Genomic DNA, 19,820 nt, shown 5'->3' with positions numbered 1-19,820 from the left:
TATTTACAGTACTTTTGTTATTGTATCATTTCAATAGAGTTAAGTTGAGGGTCTTACGGAGACTCTTCCTGGCTCCTCAAAAAGGCCAGAAGAACAGGAAAGGCATAATCCATGTCTGCTGAAGATTGGCATAGGTAATAGGGAGGCAGTAATAAGACGCAGGGGCCGTGCTGATTTATTACAATTATTTGTATAGTTTAAATAATATACGTATATACAGTGGTGCCTCGCAAGACGAAATTAATTCGTTCCGCAATTCTCTTCGTCTTGTGGTTTTTTCGTCTTGCGATGCACGGTTTCCCATAGGAATGCATTGAAAATCAATTAATGCGTTCCTAGGGAAACCACCTTCAGGCCAGACTGTCCCCGGACCTCTTCTGAAGGCTGGGGGGGGGGACAAGGGCTTTTCTTCCCACCCCCAGCATTTTAAAAAACCCTGGGACAGCGGAGGACTTCTCCGCTGTGCGGGGCTATCTTAAAATGCTGGCGGGCGGCATTTTAAAATCGCCCCGGACAGCGGAGGACTTCTCCGCTGTCCGGGGTGATTTAAAAGCCCCTGGGAAGGCAGGCAGGGGGGACAAAGACTTTCGCCCCCTGCCCGCCTTCAGAAGGTGTTCCCGCCCCCCGCCCCACTTCGGAACAGCTTTCCGAAGTGGGGCGGATGGGGCAGGTGTCCCCGCCCCCCCGCCCCACTTCGGAACAGCTTTCCGAAGTGGGGCGGCTGGGGCAGGTGCCCCGCCCCCCCTCCCCACTTCGGAACAGCTTTCCGAAGTGGGGCGGCGGGGCCAGGTGTCCCCCCCGCCCCACTTCGGAACAGCTTTCCGAAGTGGGGTGGCGGGGCCAGGTGTCCCCGCCCCCCCTCCCCACTTCGGAACAGCTTTCCGAAGTGGGGCGGCGGGGCCAGGTGTCCCCACCCCCCCTCCCCACTTCGGAACAGCTTTCCGAAGTGGGGCGGCGGGGCCAGGTGTCCCCGCCCCCCTCCCCACTTCGGAACAGCTTTCCGAAGTGGGGCGGCGGGGCCAGGTGTCCCCGCCCCCCTCCCCACTTCGGAACAGCTTTCCGAAGTGGGGCGGCGGGGCCAGGTGTCCCCGCCCCCCCTCCCCACTTCGGAACAGCTTTCCGAAGTGGGGCGGCTAGGGCAGGTGCCCCGCCCCCCCTCCCCACTTCGGAACAGCTTTCCGAAGTGGGGCGGCGGGGCCAGGTGTCCCCGCCCCCCCTCCCCACTTCGGAACAGCTTTCCGAAGTGGGGCGGCGGGGCCAGGTGTCCCCGCCCCCCTCCCCACTTCGGAACAGCTTTCCGAAGTGGGGCGGCGGGGCCAGGTGTCCCCGCCCCCCCTCCCCACTTCGGAACAGCTTTCCGAAGTGGGGCGGCGGGGCCAGGTGTCCCCGCCCCCCCTCCCCACTTCGGAACAGCTTTCCGAAGTGGGGCGGCGGGGGCAGGTGTCCCCGCCCCCGCGCCCCACTTCGGAACAGCTTTCCGAAGTGGGGCGGCGGGGCCAGGTGTCCCCGCCCCCCCTCCCCACTTCGGAACAGCGTTTTAAAATGCTGGGGGTCGGGAGCGAAGCGCTGCCGACCCCCAGCATTTTAAAATCTCCCCGTGTCCCGGGGAGATTTTAAAATGCTGAAACATCAACATAAAAATCTTCCCTAAGCTGGGTTGCCTTCATAAATATATATCAATATTTATTTGTTTTCCAATGATTGTTTTTCCTATGTCTTTAGCAGTTGTCTTCCAAAAAGCGTGGAAACCCAGGTTTGTGAAACCCTTGTGTACACAGTGGTCTGCTTGCAGGAAGACTCCCCAAAAGCACAATTGAAGAATTAGTTCAATATTATTATTATTATTATTATTATTATTATTATTATTAACCCCAGCCATTCTGGGTGGCTTCCAACAGAATATTAAAAAATACATTAAAAAATAAATCATTAAAACCTTCCTTAAACAGAGGTGCCTTCAGATGTCTTCTAAACGTCAGATAGTTGTTTATTTATTTGATATATGATGGGAGCGCTTTCCACAGAGCGGGCGCCACTACTGAGACGGCCCTCTGCCTGGTTGCCTGTAACCTCGCTTCTCACAGTGAGGGAACCGCCAGAAGGCCCTCAGAGCTGGACCTCATTGTCCAGGCAAAATGATGGGGGTGGAGATGCTCCTTCAAGTCTACTGGGCTGAGGCCGTTTAGGGATTAAAGGTCAGTAGCAACACTTTGAATGGTGCTCGAAAACATACTGGGAGCCAATGTAGGTCTTTCAAGACTGGTGTTGTTATGTGGTCTTGGCCGCTCCCAGTCACCTGTCTAGCTGCCGCATTCTGGATTAGTTGTCGTTTCCAGGTCACCTTCAAAGGTAGCCCCACGTAGAGCGCATTGCAGTAGTCCAAGGAGGAGATAACTAGAGCATGCACCACTCTGGAGAGACAGTCTGCGGGCAGGTAGGGTCTCAGCCTACATACCAGATGCAGCTGGTAGACACTGCCATGGACACAGAATTGACGTGTGCCTCCAAGGACAGCTGTGAGTCCAAAATGACTCCCAGGCTGCACACCTGGTCCTTCAGGGGCACAGTTACCCCTTTCAGGACCAGGAATTCTCCAATCTTGCCTGCCCTGTCCCCCCAAAACAGTGCATCTGTCTTGTCAGGATTCAACCTCAATCCGTTAGCTGCCATACATCCTCCAACCGCCTCCAGGCACTCACACAGGACTTTCACCACTTCCACTGGTTCCAATTTGAAAGAGAGGTGGAACTGGGTATCATCCACATATTGATGAACACCCAGCCCACCCCCTTGAAGATCTCTCCCAGCGGCTTCATATTGATGTTAAAAAGCATGTGGAAGAGGACGGAACGCTGTGGCACCCACAAGTGAGAGCCCCGAGGTCCAACACTCATCCCCCAACACCACCTTCTGGATACGACCCAGGAAAAAGGAGAAGACCCACTGCATAACAGTGCTGCCAGCTCCCAGCTCCTCTACATGGTCCAGGAGGTTGTCGTGCTCAATGGTATTAAAGGCCTCTGAGAAATCCAGCAGAACTAGGAAACAGCTCTCACATTTGTACCTAGCCCACCAGAGATCATCGACCAGCACAATCAAGGCAGTTTCAGTCCCATGGTGAGGCCTGAATCCCGATTGGAAGGGATCCAAATGGTCCGCATCCTCCAGGTGTGCCTGGAGTTCTTCCACAACCACCTGCTCACTCACCTTGTCCAAGAATGGAAGATTTGAGCAGGATCTTCCCCCATACCCAAAGGAAGCAGAAGCCCTGGGGCTGCCACATGGTGCCTCTGAGCGAAAATAGTCTCACGAGGAGACTTCTCTGGTACCTGCAGCCCCTCCTTCCCCGTCTCAGAAGTAGAATTAGAAAAAGTCTTTTCATTATTCAATTGCAGTATGAAGAAAGCACTGTGGGAGTTAAGTTGTGGGTGAACATATCAGACGACACAGCGATTCTTCAAACAGCTCTTGTTTATTCACAGGCCAGAACAGAACTGAACTGAAGGGTTCAGCCAGCCTGCTTATATTCAGCTCCAGTACAACGCAACTGTAACCATGTTCTCTAACTATCCAATCACTGAACATCACTTTCAATCCCTTAGTTGCATATGTGGACCTGAGTGAAAACTATCTACAGTGAGAACTTCAGTACATAACACCGGGTGTGTTTGTGCCATGGATGGCATGGTAAGAGTTAACTTTCCCCTTATACGTGGACCCTCCCTTGACCCTATTAGGTGCAAAGGATGCTTCCTGTCTGTGCCTTAAGTCCAGTTGCAAAGGTGGGGAGAGGATTTCCATCCTCAATGCCCAGAGGTAGCTGGTAGTTCATGTGGGATGTAATCCATTGGAACAGTCCAATGCAACATTCCCTGTTTCCCGAGAGTGGGCACAGGCAGGGGGAGGTTACCCCAGTCAGTGTAAATTCCTGTTCCACTGGGCTGGAGCATCCTCCCCCTGGGAGATGGGCGTGGCCCTGGCTGACTCCATAAAAGAGCCAAATCGCGCAGCCATTTTCTCTCTCTTGCTGCCATGCTCCTCTGCTGCAGCCATTTTCTTATCTTAATGTAAATTGGCTGGAATTAAGATTGCCAGAAGAAATCTCAACAACCTCACACATGCAGATGACACAACCTTGATGGCAGAAAGTGAGGAGGAATTAAAGAACCTTTTAATGAGGGTGAAAGAGGAGAGCGCAAAATATGGTCTGAAGCTCAACATCAAAAAGATGAAGATCATGGCCACTGGCTCCATCACCTGACAAATAGAAGGGGGAGAAATGGAGGCAGTGAGAGATTTTACTTTCTTGGGCTCCATGATCACTGCAGATGGTGACAGCAGCCACGAAATTAAAAGACGCCTGCTCCTTGGGAGAAAAGCAAGAGATTGCATATACAATAGAAAACGCTTTTAGAATAAAAATAAGGTCCAAACAAGTAAAATCAAAAAAGCTTCTAGGAGATTGTTTAGTCATATTCAACTCGATAGAGATGGAAAATACAATATTGAGACTAAGTTACCAAAAGAAATTAATAGTTGAAGGAAGACCAATTATCATCTTTAAAAAAATACCAACCAGACTCCTACGCAAAAGAGAAGGATATAAACAGCTAGTAAGTGTTCTAAAAAGAACGGCATACAACATAGATGGGAGTTCCCGCAAGGGATCTCCTTTTTCTATAAAGATAAAAGATTTAAGATCACTGAGATTCAAGAAGTGAGCAAATTTCTGCACAGATATGAGAAAGATCTTGAAAAAGTAGAGGAGAGATATGGAGGAAGAAATGGAGACCTGGAGGAGAGAAGAAGAAGAAGAGAGAAAGGAAAAGAACAGGAAGATAAGAGAGGGAAGGAAGAAGTGGATGAAGAAGAAGAGGGAGTAGTGGAAGAAGAAGAAGAGGAGGAGGAGGAGGATACAGAAAACAAAACCAGCACAAAACAAAAAAGCACAAACATATTTCGATAAACAAAAAACTTGGGGTTGAGTTTATAAATTCTATTGCGGGGGGGGGAGAGGGGTAGCGATATACGTCAAAGGAAAATGGGAACCCAAATTGATTTGTAAAGATGATGAAGGTAGGATTTTAATGGAGTGCCGGGACCAGAAATTGACAGACAAACAGAAAGGAAAAAATGTAACCAAGGGAAACTGCCAAGATCCTTTAATAACTTGGAGGAAAATTTGAATTTAGTAGACATCTGGAAACAGAAACACCCAATAGAGAAGCAATTCACCTTTTTTTCAGAACCACATAAGAGCTGGGGCAGAATTGATCAAATCTGGGTCTCATTAGGAACTCTAAAATGTGAAATTCAACCGAGAACCCTCTCTGATCACAATTTGATAATGTTGGAAATAAAAGGTGTATCACAGAGCGGGTTCATATGGAGAATGAATGAATATTAAGAGAATGCGAGAAAAAATTAATAGCAAATCTGAAAGACGAACAAAATATACAAATAACAAAAATATTACAAACTCAGTATTCAATGCTAACAAGTCAAGAATTTGAATGGAAAATTAAGTTAGTGAAACAAAAATACTTCGAATCAGCTAACAAAACAGGTAAATTATTAGCTTGGCAATTGTGAAGAAGGCAAAAACAAAATGTGATAAATAAGATAAAAATGGAGGAGCAATTGATAGAAGACCCAAAAGAAATACAGGAAAATTTCCTCAAATTTTATGAGAAATTGTATAAAAAGGTAGAGGAAGAAATAATCCGAATAGAAAAATACTTAGAAGACTGCAGCGGGAAGACTATAACAGAGGAAGAAAGAACCCAATTAAATAAACCCATAATGGCAGAAGAGGTCCAGGATGCGATAAGAAAGATGAAATTAGGAAAAGCCCCAGGACCGGATGGCTTGTCAGCTAAATATTATAAAGTATTAGAAAATCAATTAACACCAGTGCTATATGACATTATGAATAATATATTGAGAGGAGGAAGGATACCAGAAACATGGAAAGAGGCCTACCTCACGATGATCCCTAAACCCGATACGGACAAACTTAATATTAAAAACTATAGGCCCATATCATTATTAAATAACGATTACAAAACCTTCACAGAGGTAATGGCAAGTAGACTCAAAAGATGTCTAGCAAATCTAATTCATAAGGATCAAGCAGGATTCCTTCCAAATAGGTTACTCAAAGACAATGTAAGGCATACCATAAATATCACTGAATATTTGGAGTGTAAGAATGAAGTACCGTATTTTGCGCCCCATAAGACGCTCCGGCCCATAAGATGCACCTAGTTTTTTGGGGGGGGAAATAAAGAAAAAAAAATTTATTTTTCCCCCCAGGTGCGGGGCTGGAAGAACCAGGTCGGGGAACAGTGGGAAGGCACGCTCTGCCTCCCCGCTGTCCCCCGAGCTTGTGGGGCTGGCGATGGGGAGAAGTGCACCAGTCCCAGGAGGGCAGGCAGCTCTGCGCCGCCATCCCGAGCGGGACAGGACATAGCGCCCCGCTCGGGATGGCGGCGCAGAGCTGCGCTGGTCCCAGGACCGCAGGCAGCTCTGCACGGCCACCGGGAGCGGGGCGGAGCTTCTCCCCCGGCTCCCGGTGGCCGGGCAGAGCTGCGCTGGTCCCAGGACCGCAGGCAGCTTTGCGCGGCCATCTGGAGCGGGGAGGGCTTCTCCCCCGGCTCCCAGTGGCCGCGCAAAGCTGCGTTGGTCCCGGGACTGCAGGCAGCTCTGCGCAACCCTCGGAGCCGGTCTCCGGAGGGTTGCGCAGAGCTTCCTGAAGCCTGGAGAGCGAGACGGGTCGGTGCGCACCAACCCCCCTCGCTCTCCAGGCTTCAGCAAAAGCCTGCATTCACCCCATAAGACGCAGGCACTTTTCCCCTTCATTTTTGGAGGGGAAAAAGTGCGTCTTATGGGGCGAAAAATACGGTACCTGCGGCGCTGATTTTTATCGATGCGGAGAAGGCATTTGACAATGTCTCATGGCCGTTCCTACTAAAAAGCATGGAGAAAGCAGGGCTAGAGGGTGAATTTATGGAAGGAATAAATGCAATCTATACGAATCAATCTGCCAAATTGATTATAAACAACAATTTAACAAATTCATTTAAAATTGAAAAAGGAACAAGACAAGGTTGCCCTCTATTCCTGCTTTTATTCATTATGGTATTAGAGGTAATTACAAACAAAATAAGAGCAACACCAGACATTCAAGGGATCAAAGTAGGAACGAAAGAACACAAACTAAAAGCGTATGCAGACGATTTGATGTTCCCCCCTAGAAGAGCCGCAAAAAAGCGTCAGTAAGGCCCTGGAAATATTCGAAGAATATGGCAAACTATCCGGTTTTAAATTGAATAAATCAAAGACAAAAATGCTGACTAAAAATATGGGAAGAGATGAAAGAAGAAGAAGAAGAAGAAGAAGAGTTTGGATTTGATATCCCGCCTTTCACTCCCCTTCAGGAGTCTCAAAGCGGCTAACAATCTCCTTTTCCTTCCTCCCCCACAACAAACACTCTGTGAGGTGAGTGGGGCTGAGAGACTTCAAAGAAGTGTGACTGGCCCAAGGTCACCCAGCAGCTGCAAGTGGAGGAGCGGAGACGCGAACCCGGTTACCCAGATTACGTGACTACCGCTCTTAACCACTACACCACACTGGAAAGAGAAAAATTAGAGATGCAGAATGGAATCAAGGTGGCTAAAAAAATAAAATATCTAGGAATCTGGCTAACTACAAAAAATATAAACTTAATTCAGGATAATTACTTGACAACATGGAAGGAAATTAAAAAAGATCTAGATACGTGGAACAGAGTGAAACTTTCGTGGTCAGGAAGGATGGTGGCAATAAAAATGAACATACTCCCAAGAATGTTATTCTTGTTCCAAAACATCCCTGTGATTAGAGGTTCCACAATGTTTAAGGATTGGCAGAAAACTCTTTCGAAATTTATATGGCAAGGGAAAAGACCAAGAATTAGATTCAAATTACTCAGATCGAAAAGAAAGAGGGGGATTCTCGGTGCCAAATTTGAAATTATACTTCGAGGCCTCCTGCCTTTGTTGGATCAAAGATTGGATTAATTTGGGAAACACCGACCTCTTAGACCTAGAAGGTTTCAACAATAGGTTCGGTTGGCACGCCTACTTGTGGCTAAATAAAGAAAAGGTACATAAAGGGTTTTCAAGTCATATTATTAGAGGGCCACTATATGAAGTTTGAGAGAAAAATAAAAAGCTTTTAGAATGGAAGACCAATTGACATTTTAACAACCAAAAAAGCAAATATGGAAGGAGAAAGATTGACCTACAAAGACCTACTGATAAGATCAGAAAGTGGCTGGAAATTGAGAACATATGAAGAGCTGAAAGACAAATTAACAGGCTGGCTGCAGTATCATCAAATATACGCAATATGAATGGAAGACAAAAAAGTAGGGATAAGTGAGAAAAAAATCTAAATTTCAAATAGAAATAATTGAAGGCAAAACCAAGTTATTATCCAAAATGTATGATATATTATTGGAATGGGACACTAAAGATGAAGAAATAAAGGAGGTTATGACAAAATGGGCAATGGATTTGGGATACAATATAGAATATGAAAAGTAGTCGAAATTATGGAGTTATGGAATGAAATTCACGGCAAGCGTCACGCTTAGAGAAAATTTAGAAAAAAAGATGTATAGGTGGTACATCACACCAGCAAAATTAGGAAAAATGTACAAAACAGGAAATAAGGCCTGCTGGAAGTGTAAAATTAAAGAAGGCAATTTCTACCATATGTGGTGGACTTGCGAGGGAATGAAGAAATTTTGGGACCTGATTTATAACGAGTTAAAAAAAATATTTAAATACACTTTCCCTAAAAGACCAGAGGCCTTCCTATTAGGAATAATTGGGGATGAAATTAAAAAAGAAGATAAAACAGTATTCCAATATTCGACAGTAGCGGCTAGAATATTAATTGCACAAAATTGGAAAAGTCCAAATACCCCAACGGTCAGAGATTGGCAAACAAAATTATTTGAATATGTTGAATTAGCAAAAATGACGCAAAAAAATAGAAAATAAAGAAATACAAAGTTTATTAGCAATTGGAATAAATTTATGGTATATATTGAAGGAAACTATAGAAACTTAAAATCTACAGCAGGTCTGATATAAATCTTATGATGCATTAACAACTCTTAGCTGCAGAAAAAAGAAAGAATTTTTATCAAGAAGCCCGAAATCGGGAGGGAAGGAGGTCAATACGTGTGTAGAGGAAAGATCTAAATATCTAAAGATATAAAGATTCAAGGAGTAAGACAAGGAACTGTAACGGAAATTGATGCTATTTTTGTTTTATGTATGGATATTTTTTCTTTTTTTCCTTTCTTTTTTCTGTAACTGTTGTTTTGTTTTTTCTTTTGGTTATTTAAGTGAAATTCAATAAAAAGAAATAAAAAAACAACAAAGGCTTTTGCATATTCAATGAAGCAGAATTAGATGTCTTTCTGGAGCTCTCTAGCTTTCTCCATAATCCAGGGCATGTTTGCAATTTGGTCTCTGGTTCCTCTGCCTCTTCTAAATGCAGCTTGCACTTCTGGGAGTTCTCGGTCCACATAATAATAATAATAATATTTATTATTTATACCCCGCCCATCTGGCTGGGCCTCCCCAGCCACTCTGGGCGGCTTCCATAAAAACCAAAAATACAATAAAATATCACACGTTAAAAACTTCCCTGAACAGGGCTGCCTTAAGATGTCTCCTGAATGTCAGATAGTTGTTTATCACTTTGACATCTGCTGGAAGGGCGTTCCACAGGGCGGGCGCCACTACCGAGAAGGCCCTCTGCCTGGTTCCCTGTAGCTTTGCTTCTCGTAATGAGGGAACCGCCAGAAGGCCCTCGGCGCTGGACCTCAGCGTCCGGGCAGAATGATGGGGGTGGAGACGCTCCTTCAGGTATACTGGACTGCTTAAGCCTGCCTTGTAGAATTTTAATCATAACCTTGCTAGCGTGTGAAATGAGTGCAATTGTGCGGTAGTTGGAGCATTCTTTGGCACTGCCCTTCTTTGGGATTGGGATGTAGAGTGTTCTCCAATCTTCTGGCCACTGCTGAGTTTTCCAAACTTGCTGGCATATTGAGTGTAGCACCTTAACAGCATCATCTTTTAAAATTACCTCTCCTTTAAATCAGAACCAGTGAAGGCGGTGAAGGTCCTGTGTGAGTGCCTGGAGGCTGTTGGAGGATGGATGGCGGCTAACAGATTGAGGTTGAATCCTGACAAGACAGAAGTACTGTTTTTGGGGGACAGGGGGCGGGTGGGTGTGGGGGATTCCTTGGTCCTGAATGAGGTAACTGTGCCCCTGAAGGACCAGGTGCGCAGCCTGGGAGTCATTTTGGACTCACAGCTGTCCGTAGAAGCACAGGTTAATTCTGTGTCCAGGGCAGCGGTCTACCAGCTCCACCTGGTACGCAGGCTAAGACCCTACCTGCCCGCGGACTGTCTTGCCAGAGTGGTGCATGCTCTAGTTATCTCCCGCTTGGACTACTACAACGCGCTCTATGTGAGGCTACCAATTAATCCAGAATGCGGCAGCTAGACTGGTGACTGGGAGTGGCCGCCGGGACCACATAACACCGGTTCTGAGAGATCTGCATTGGCTCCCAGTACGTTTCCGAGCACAATTCAAAGTGTCGGTGCTGTCCTTTAAAGCCCTAAACAGCCTCGGTCCAGTATACCTGAAGGAGCGTCTCCACCCCCATTGTTCAGCCCGGACACTGAGATCCAGCACCGAGGTCCTTCTGGCGGTTCCCTCATTGCGAGGTTACAGGGAACCAGGCAGAGGGCCTTCTCGGTAGTGGCGCCTGCCCTGTGGAACGCCCTCCCAGCATATGTCAAAGCAATAAACAACTATTTTACTTTTAAAAGTCATCTGAGGGCAGCCCTCTTTAGGGAAGTTTTTAATGTTTGATGGTGTACTGTTTTTAATATTCAGTTGGAAGCCACCCAGAGTGGCTGGGGAAACCCAGCCAGATGGGCGGGGTATAAATAATAAATAATAATAATTATTATTATTATTATTATTATTATTATTATTATTATTATTATTTATTTTAAATAGTTCTGCTGGAATAGCATCACTTCCATTGGCCTTGTTATTTGCAGTGCTTTCTAAGGCCCATTTGACTTCACTCTACAGGATGTCTGGCTCAGGGTCTCCAGGATGTCTGGCTCAAGTGGTGGAATTAGGCATAGCTAAAAATTACTTATCCATGCAAATTGAGAAGGGCAAAAATGGATCTTTCCTGGTTCATCAAACTGCAAAAATTGATGATCTTGTTGAAATGCTATGTTTAGAAAATGCAAATGGGAAGGAAACGCCTATGGTGTGTGGTTTCACCTTTACAGGTGAAGATAAGCCATTTCCTAACAAAACTTTGTATTGTTCAGCTATAGGCAAGCTAAATTTCACTCAAAGAATCTCAAGACCAGATATAACTTATGCTTTTCACTTTCTGGCAAAATTTGTGGAAAAGCCCACAACAGAATGTTTCTCTGCTCTTAAGAGAGTGGTAATGTACCTTAAACATACCAAACATTATAGGTTGCAGTTTACAAGTATTGACAAAGGTTTTGAAATTTTCTGCGATGCATCTCATGCAATGGCACAAAATAATTGCAGGGGTGTGTCTGGTATGGTGTTTTGTTATAATGGTTGTCCATTTGAATGGAGGTCCCAGACACAAACCATTATTTGTCTCTCCACAACAGAGAATGAATTATGTGCATGCGTTCAGGCCACTCGTGATATAGAATGGTATCTGCAAGTATTTGCCGACCTACAGATGAAAGTAACACTACCAGTAAAAGTTTACCTTGATTCCCAGAGTGGACTCGCTATCCTATGTTCAGAGACCAATACGCAGCGCACTAGAGTCTTAAGGTTACGTTTACAGTTTGTAAAGAAACTAATTGCTGATGAAATGATTGTATTTCAGTATGTTCCAGGTGACAATCAAATTGCAGACATTTTTACTAAAGCTCTTCCAAAGGTTTCACATGAAAGACATGTACAAAATATGCTTTATGTTTTTGTTCCACAATAATGAACCGCAGGAGAAATGTTGAATGGTCACTTTAAAATGTGAAGGTTCATTATTGTTTCACAAGTTCTGTATGTCTTTAAGGGCCAGAGCCAAGGCAAATGACGAGACCCAGTCTTACAGCTGTGAAACATAGCAGGTGCTGCTGAGGTGTGTTAATCAAGCTGTGTCAGCATTTGGGCATAGTATATAAGGAGCAGCAACTAGCTCCCTCATTATCCTGGGGGATGGGTTGGTGGTTGGGTCTGGTTTGTTGTTGATGTATTTAGTGTACAAGGAGTTTTTGTTTTTGTTATTAAAAACTTGTTTAAGTTATTTTTGAGTCCCTTTTTAATGCATGGTCTCCCCAGCAAGCTCTCTGCAGCGCTACTAAACAGCAAATAGCAAAGAGTTTTCACTTCAACTGGAGCTCCTTCCACACTCTATACATTCAAATGGTTTTTCCCATGTGTGTTCGTTGATGTCGTTTACATTGTCCACTTTGACTGAAGCTCTTTCCACACTCTATACATTCAAATGGTTTTTCCCCTGTGTGAGTTCGTTGATGTTCTCTTAAGTGTCCCCTTTGACTGAAGGTTTTCCCACACTGCATACAATTAAATGGTTTCTCCCCTGTGTGAGTTCGCTGATGTTTTCTAAGGGTTTCACTTAGACTGAAGCTCTTTCCACACTCTATACATTCAAATGGTTTCCCCCTGTATGAGTTCGCTGATGTTCTCTATAGTGTCCACTTTGACTGAAGCTCTTTCCACACTCTATACATTTAAATGGTTTTTCCCGTGTGAATTCGCTGATGAAGTCTATAGTGTCCACTTTGACTGAAGCTCTTTCCACACTCTATACATTTAAATGGTTTTCCCCCTGTGTGAGTTAGATTATGTCGTCGAAGTTCCCCACTTTGAGAGAAGCTCTTTCCACACTCCATGCATCTGAATGGTTTCTCCCCTGTGTGAGTTCGCTGATGTTTTCTAAGGGTTTCACTTAGACTGAAGCTCTTTCCACACTCTATACATTTAAATGGTTTCTCCCCTGTGTGAGTTCGATGATGTAGTTGAAGTTTCCCACCATCACTGAAGCTCTTTCCACACTTTATACATTTAAATGGTTTTCCCCCTGTGTGAGTTAGATTATGTCGTCGAAGTTCCCCACTTTGAGAGAAGCTCTTTCCACACTCCATGCATCTGAATGGTTTCTCCCCTGTGTGAGTTCGCTGATGTATTCTAAGGTTTCCCCTTTGACTGAAGCTCTTTCCACACTCTATACATTCAAATGGTTTCTCACCTGTGTGAGTTCGTTGATGTAGTCTTAAGTATCCCCTTCGACTGAAGGTTTTCCCACACTCTATACATTTAAATGGTTTCTCCCCTGTGTGAGTTCGATGATGTCGTCGAAGTTTCCCACTATGAGCGAAGCTCTTTCCACACTCTATACATTTAAATGGTTTCTCCCCTGTGTGAGTTCGATGATGTATTGTAAGGGTATCACTTCGATTGAAGCTCTTTCCACACTCCATACATTTAAATGGTTTCTCCCCTGTGTGAGCTCGATGATGTAGTTGAAGTTTCCCACTATGAGCGTAGCTCTTTCCACACTCTATACATTCAAATTGTTTCTTCGTTATTCCTTTTGAATTTACAGATGGCCCCCCAGAACTCTTGCCTGTCTTCTCCATCGTCTGCTTCAGAGTGCAGGGAGACAAAATCCTGTTGGTGTTTCAAGGGAGAGAACAAAGGAAGATGATACACATCAAGTTCAATTTGCAGTCATCCCAATTAGTATTTATAATTATGATGTGCCACCAGATCTCGGGCCCGTTTTCTGACACAGGGCTATTCGTAAATTCTCTGCCTAGGCCTCTCTCACTGTCCTTTCTCCATTTGCATCACTCCTGGACGTACCTCCTCTATTTCAAAGCGGAATCTGTGTCACACTGAAGAAGCTTGATATTAAACATCAATATATAACTACACTTAATGGAAACTTCAGCCTTGGATATTTAGCATTGATTCATTCATGGGATGAAGCTGTTAGTTTTATTGCTGGAGACACAAATTTATTTCTGATCTATCAAATACATTAATAGTATTATGTCATGGGGTGTTGGGGCTGGGATAGTACCTCTCGTGGGGGACACATAGGGCTCCTTCTGGGGTGGTTGGTCCACCATTAATCCCCAACCTGTACTCAGCTCTCACCTGTGGGTCCTAGACGCTGTCAGCATGCAACAGCACACACAACCCAGGAAAAGCTTTGACAGGCCAACTAAACCAGTTGAGGATAATTGATGGGTCTCAATCCCTTGATGAGTCAGGGACTTTCACTGCATGCGATGACAGGCTCTGGCATATTGAGCAGATGAGACCAATAGTGTCTCCAATGGTTAAGCAGGTGGTTTATGCAAGTGCCATAGAGGGAAGTGAGGGGCTCATCAACCTGGGAAGGGAGGCCAAGCAGCAGAAGGAAAACTCTGATCCTAAACCTCTGCTGCCTTGCGTTAATATCTTCAGGAAAAGAAGAGGCTAAGAAGTAAACGCTACACGAATCGGGAGTGACGTCCTTAAGATGATTGTGTTGGAGTGTTGTGGGTATCAAGGAGTGAACATTAAGCTAAGTGGAAATGCTGACTCAGTTTCATGTGGTGAGTCAGTATCCCAAGAGATGGGGCCCTGCCTGTCTATAGCCAGCTAGTATACAGAGGTATGTTTGACTTTTCCACACTGGCTTCTCCCCTGTATGTAGGAAGGCTGATTTATGGTACTTTATGATGCTGCAGGACTGCAGCTGGAATAAAGCCCTCCTTGAATCATAGAATCATAGAGTTGGAAGAGACCACAAGGGCCATTGAGTCCAACCTCCTGTGGCTAAGCTGGGGCAAAAAATATTGCTCTGCTTGCCTTTGGACCATATCAAGAAGGTTGAGAAGGTAGGGCTGCCATAGGTCTGTTCCCCCCCCCCCCCCGGGAATCGAGGAGGATTTTCACAAGATCGGCAAAAGGCCCACCTAGACGTATGGCAAGGCTGCCGTTTCTTGTGAGGAGAACCAGAACTTACAGGATTAAACAGTTCTGTGTGACGTCTCACATCCTGAGGCCTGGTTTTGTTCACATACGGGAATCTTTCTTTGCGTGTGAGTTACTTCCGCTTTTAGCTGTTGAGCCGGAGAGAATGTCCGCCCGATCTCCGGGGTGATTTATGATGTTTTTTCTGTACATAATAAAGCCTTCTTAGATTAAGCAAGAAGCCTGTGTACAGACTGGGATTTATCACCCACACAAGGCAAAACCGCTGCTGCGATACTCTGCTTGGAGCCAGGAAGAGAGCTTGAGGGTCAAGCCAGCACAGGGAAGCGTGCCAGACTCCATTACATTCCAAAGATTTCTATGGTGGGAAACATCAGGAAAGCTCAAAAGCTGCTTCTTTTGGGGAGAATTTGTATTTTTAGAAAGCTCATCAACTCTGTCCGGATTTTTGCATTTTTAAACGGGGCCACCCTGCTGGAGAAAATGGCCTTGTCGTGTAGGCAGCCCAAGACCTCCACACACACTGCCCTGTATTCTGCGGGGGTCACGTCTGTGCTTCTAACACCCCTGTTTGACTTCAACCTCATGGAGACTCTACATTGTGTCTCGAGGCAGATGGATGTCAACAAAAGGGGGTGGAAGGACAGAATCTGACTTTTGAGAGAGGAGGTGCAGTCAGAGATGCTTCCGCCAGAAGAGAGCCTGAGGGGGGAAACCACCTTTAGATGACATTTAGGATATCCCTGCCTCCATTTCTCAGCCTGAATTGTAACTCAGAATCTCGATTGTAACTCAGTTCAGAACCTTCAGATCTATCCTGTGGTTGGCCGTCTTCTGGAATATAAACCAGACCTCTTTGAGGGTATCATCCAGACCTTCATTTAGTGTGGGCACCTTGGATTTGGAGTCTAGGTATCAATCATAATCCCTGAAAACGTGTCTCCATAACCCTTGGTATCTATACCCACCCGGACCTCCCAAGTGAGTCTGAGCTCCTAGAGGAACCATCTATGGTGAGGTGCGACACCTCTGGCCCTCCAGATGTGGCTGGACTCAAAGTGCCATCAGCCCAAGCAAGGATGGCAAATGTCCAGGGATGATGGGAGTTCTACTGGAAAAACATCTGGAGGGACACACTTTCTCCATCTTCCTCCTTTTCTGAAAAAGCTAAATATCTGTATTGTTTCCTCCTTACTCCGTGATGTGTAACATCTTCCTGATACACTCCAAGCAACTGCACACATTCCCTAATCCTGCACCATTTACTTCCTGAGGCGGCTCCATTGTGTCCACCTTCTCAGAACCACCCACCATTTCAGTAGCAGTCCTTCAGTTCCCAGCTATTACTCCCCCTCCCCCTACGGAGGAATTATTCATCTGAATCCGAGGGGCTGGGAGTCCTGAGTGGGGAGACAATTGTTGGCCCTGCTGGGGGGTTTCTCCTTGGCTGGTCCTTGTGAGAAGAGGATGATGGACGAGGTGGGCCCTGATCCTAATACAGCAGGACTTTTCTCATGTTCCCACAAAATGAAACGAGACCTACAAGATACAGTCTGCCAGGCAAGAGGAAGGACATACCTCTCAAAGTCTCTGTATTTTTCTGTTTCAAGGAAGAAGTTGAGCTCAGACTTGCAGATCAGATTCTCTCCTGTGCGGAAGAAGTAAAACGGAAATGCCATTTACATCACTGGAAAAGTAATCAATAATATTCATGTGTTGAAGAAAGTATAACAAAGTAGCTGGTGTCCCATTAAGGGCTAATAAAAGTATTATGGCCTCAGCATTTGTGGGCTGCAGGCTGAGGGTGTGAACTGTGGACCAGGAAGACTCACAATCTCCATTATCCTGAGAGTCTCTTTGTAGATTTTGTGTAGTTATTTTGGAATTCCTACCGCAATATCGGTTCATGAAAAGTTACGGATGGAGTAAATTACACGGTTGCTGTAAACTATCATCCCAAACACAAACTCTCACTCACATACTGTCTGTAAATTTGGCAATCTCACACCCCTTGCCTATAATACTGGCAATTCCAGGCCTGCAGATGCACAGCCCTGGGTGTAGAGCCTCCAGCCACAGGTATTGTCTACCGTGGAAATGCCCGAGATTGGGGCGGATTATGGATCTTTGGATGCTGATAGATTGTATCTCAGTTTGTAACCCACTCTGACATTGCCTACAAAAAATAAAAGTACAGTGGTACCCCGCTAGATGAATGCCCCGCTAAACGAAAAACGCGCAAGACGAAAGGGCTTTCCGATTTTTTTCCTGCTTCGCAAGATGAATTTTTCTATGGGGTTGTCTTGCAAAACGAAATTTTTTGGGGGGTCTTGCATTTATTTTGTCTTTTCTGAAAGCCGCTAAGCCCCTTATCTGCAAATTGCCGCTTATCTGTCAATTACCGCTTATCCGCTATGCCTTTGATAGCGGTGCTCCGCAAGACGAAAAACCCTGCAAGATGAAGACACCCACAGAACAGATTAATTTCGTCTTGCGGGGCACCACTGTAATAGAAATGCCTTCTGGATATACTTATATATAAACCCTGAAAGCCTTTCTATAGCATCCTTCTCCCATATTCCTAGATTGGTATATATACATCATCAGCACCACCACCATCGATTAACCATGCAGTGGAAACACTTAAGAATGGGAGCCTGAGAGAGAGGAAGAGGTATCTGGCTACTTCCTGGGAGGGGCTTCCAGAAGCAAAGAGCCGCTTTGGAGAAGGCCTCCTCCTCCCTCCTCCCCCTCAGGACCTTCCAGCTTTTTCTCTCTTCTCCTCTCCAAGGTGGACCAAGGGTTTGACTATTTGGAAAACTCAGCAGTGGCCAGAGGATTGGAAAAGAACAGTCTGCATCCCAATCCCAAAGAAGGGCAGTGCCAAAGAATCCTCCAACTACCGCACAATTGCACTCATTTCACATGCTAGCAAGGTTATGCTTAAAATTCTACAAGGAAGGCTCAAGCAGTATGTGGACCGAGAACTCCCAGAAGTGCAAGCTGGATTTAGAAGAGGCAGGAGAACCAGATACCAAATTGAAAACATGCACTGGATTATGGAGAAAGTTAGAGAGTTCCAGAAGGACATTTACTTCTGCTTCATTGACTATGCAAAAGCCTTAGACTGTGTCGACCACAGCAACTATGGCATGTTGGAGTACTGTGTCCAGTTCTGGGCACCACAATTCAAGAAGGACACTGACAAACTGGAACGTGTCCAGAGGAGGGCAACCAAAATGGTCAAAGGCCTGGAAACGATGTCTTATGAGGAACGGCTAAGGGAGCTGGGCGTGTTTAGCCTGGAGAAGAGGAGGTTAAGGGGTGATATGATAGCCATGTTCAAACATATAAAAGGATGTCACATAGAGGAGGGAGAAAGGTTGTTTTCTGCTGCTCCAGAGAAGCGGACACGGAGCAATGGATCCAAACTACAAGAAAGAAGATTCCACCTAAACATTAGGAAGAACTTCCTGACAGTAAGAGCTGTTCGACAGTGGAATTTGCTGCCAAGGAGTGTGGTGGAGTCTCCTACTTTGGAGGTCTTTAAGCAGAGGCTTGACAACCATCTGTCAGGAGTGCTCTGATGGTGTTTCCTGCTTGGCAGGGGGTTGGACTCGATGGCCCTTGTGGTCTCTTCCAGCTCTATGATTCTATGATTCTATGAAGTTTTTAAAGAAATGGGAGTGCCTGATCACCTCATCTGTCTCCTGAAAAATCTCTATGTGGGACAAGAAGCTACAGTTAGAACTGGATATGGAACAACTGATTGGTTCAAAATTGGGAAAGGAGTACAAGGCTGTTTATTGTCTCCCTGCTTATTTAACTTATATGCAGAATTCATCATGCAAAAGGCTGGGCTGGATGAATCCCAAACCGGAATTAAGATTGCCGGAAGAATTATCAACCACCTATATGCAGATGACACAACCTTGATGGCAGAAAGTGAGGAGGAATTAAAGTACCTTTTAATGAGGGTGAAAGAGGAGAGCGCAAAATATACTCTGAAGCTCAACATCAAAAAACCCAAGATCATGGCCACTGGTCCCATTACCTCCTGGCAAACAGAGTTGGACACGACTAAACAACAATAACAGCAATGCAGCCAAGGATCAGTGGGGAGAGGACTGAGCTTCCAGGGAGGAAAGGGTGAGGAAAATCAGTGGACCCCCCCCCCTTATCAGGCAGAGTGGGCAGGAGGGAGAAGCCAAGGCAGACCCACCACCCGAGATTCCTCCTCCAGCGCCCAAGGATGGAGACATCTCTCCAAAAGGAAGAGTCTCTCTCTCCCTCTCTGCTCGGCTGGCCTCCTATCCCCCAGGGATGCTGCCATTCCTCCCTCAGCCCCCCATCTTCCTCTGCCCTCCTCCCTCCGTCCCACAGTCTCCCCTGCGCCCAGAAACCCCCTTGGCATCGCTCACCCCTCGCCCTCTGCGCCGCATCTCTCCCGGGCGCGCCAACCTCTCCATCCGGAGGGGCCTCCCAAGACGGAGATAGGGGGGGGGTCTCTATCCAAGACGGATATGGGGGGGGTCTCTATCCAGGCCGATTTCACTTCCTTTAACCCTTTCGTGGACTCCGTCTCTCCATCAAGGGGCAGGAGTACTTCAAGGGATTCCTGCCAGGGGGGAACGGCAGAGGGCGTCATGTTTGGGTCCTGGGATCAAATCCAGGGCTGGTTGGGGACGGGGGTCTTCGTGGGGACCCCCTTGGTGGGCATCACGTTT

General features: G+C 45.9%; 1 protein-coding gene across 1 annotated transcript; it reads right to left on the bottom strand.

Moving 5' to 3' along the window:
* Nucleotides 1-12,836: 12,836 nt before the first annotated feature.
* Nucleotides 12,837-19,563, bottom strand: LOC308578720 (uncharacterized protein; the record flags this gene model as incomplete). Its single annotated transcript, XM_081179220.1, has 3 exons — nucleotides 19,515-19,563; nucleotides 16,672-16,741; nucleotides 12,837-13,776 (listed from the first exon to the last, which is right to left on the bottom strand). The coding sequence occupies exon 3, from the start codon at nucleotides 13,743-13,745 to the stop codon at nucleotides 12,837-12,839; it is 909 nt and encodes a 302-aa protein (XP_081035346.1). The 5' UTR covers nucleotides 13,746-13,776; nucleotides 16,672-16,741; nucleotides 19,515-19,563.
* Between the last annotated feature and the right edge of the window lie 257 nt (nucleotides 19,564-19,820).

This window comes from Podarcis bocagei (assembly GCF_964188305.1).
Source record: "Podarcis bocagei genome assembly, chromosome: 2".
Classification (NCBI taxonomy): Eukaryota; Metazoa; Chordata; class Lepidosauria; order Squamata; family Lacertidae; genus Podarcis; species Podarcis bocagei.
This window is presented reverse-complemented; position numbering and strand designations above follow the sequence as displayed.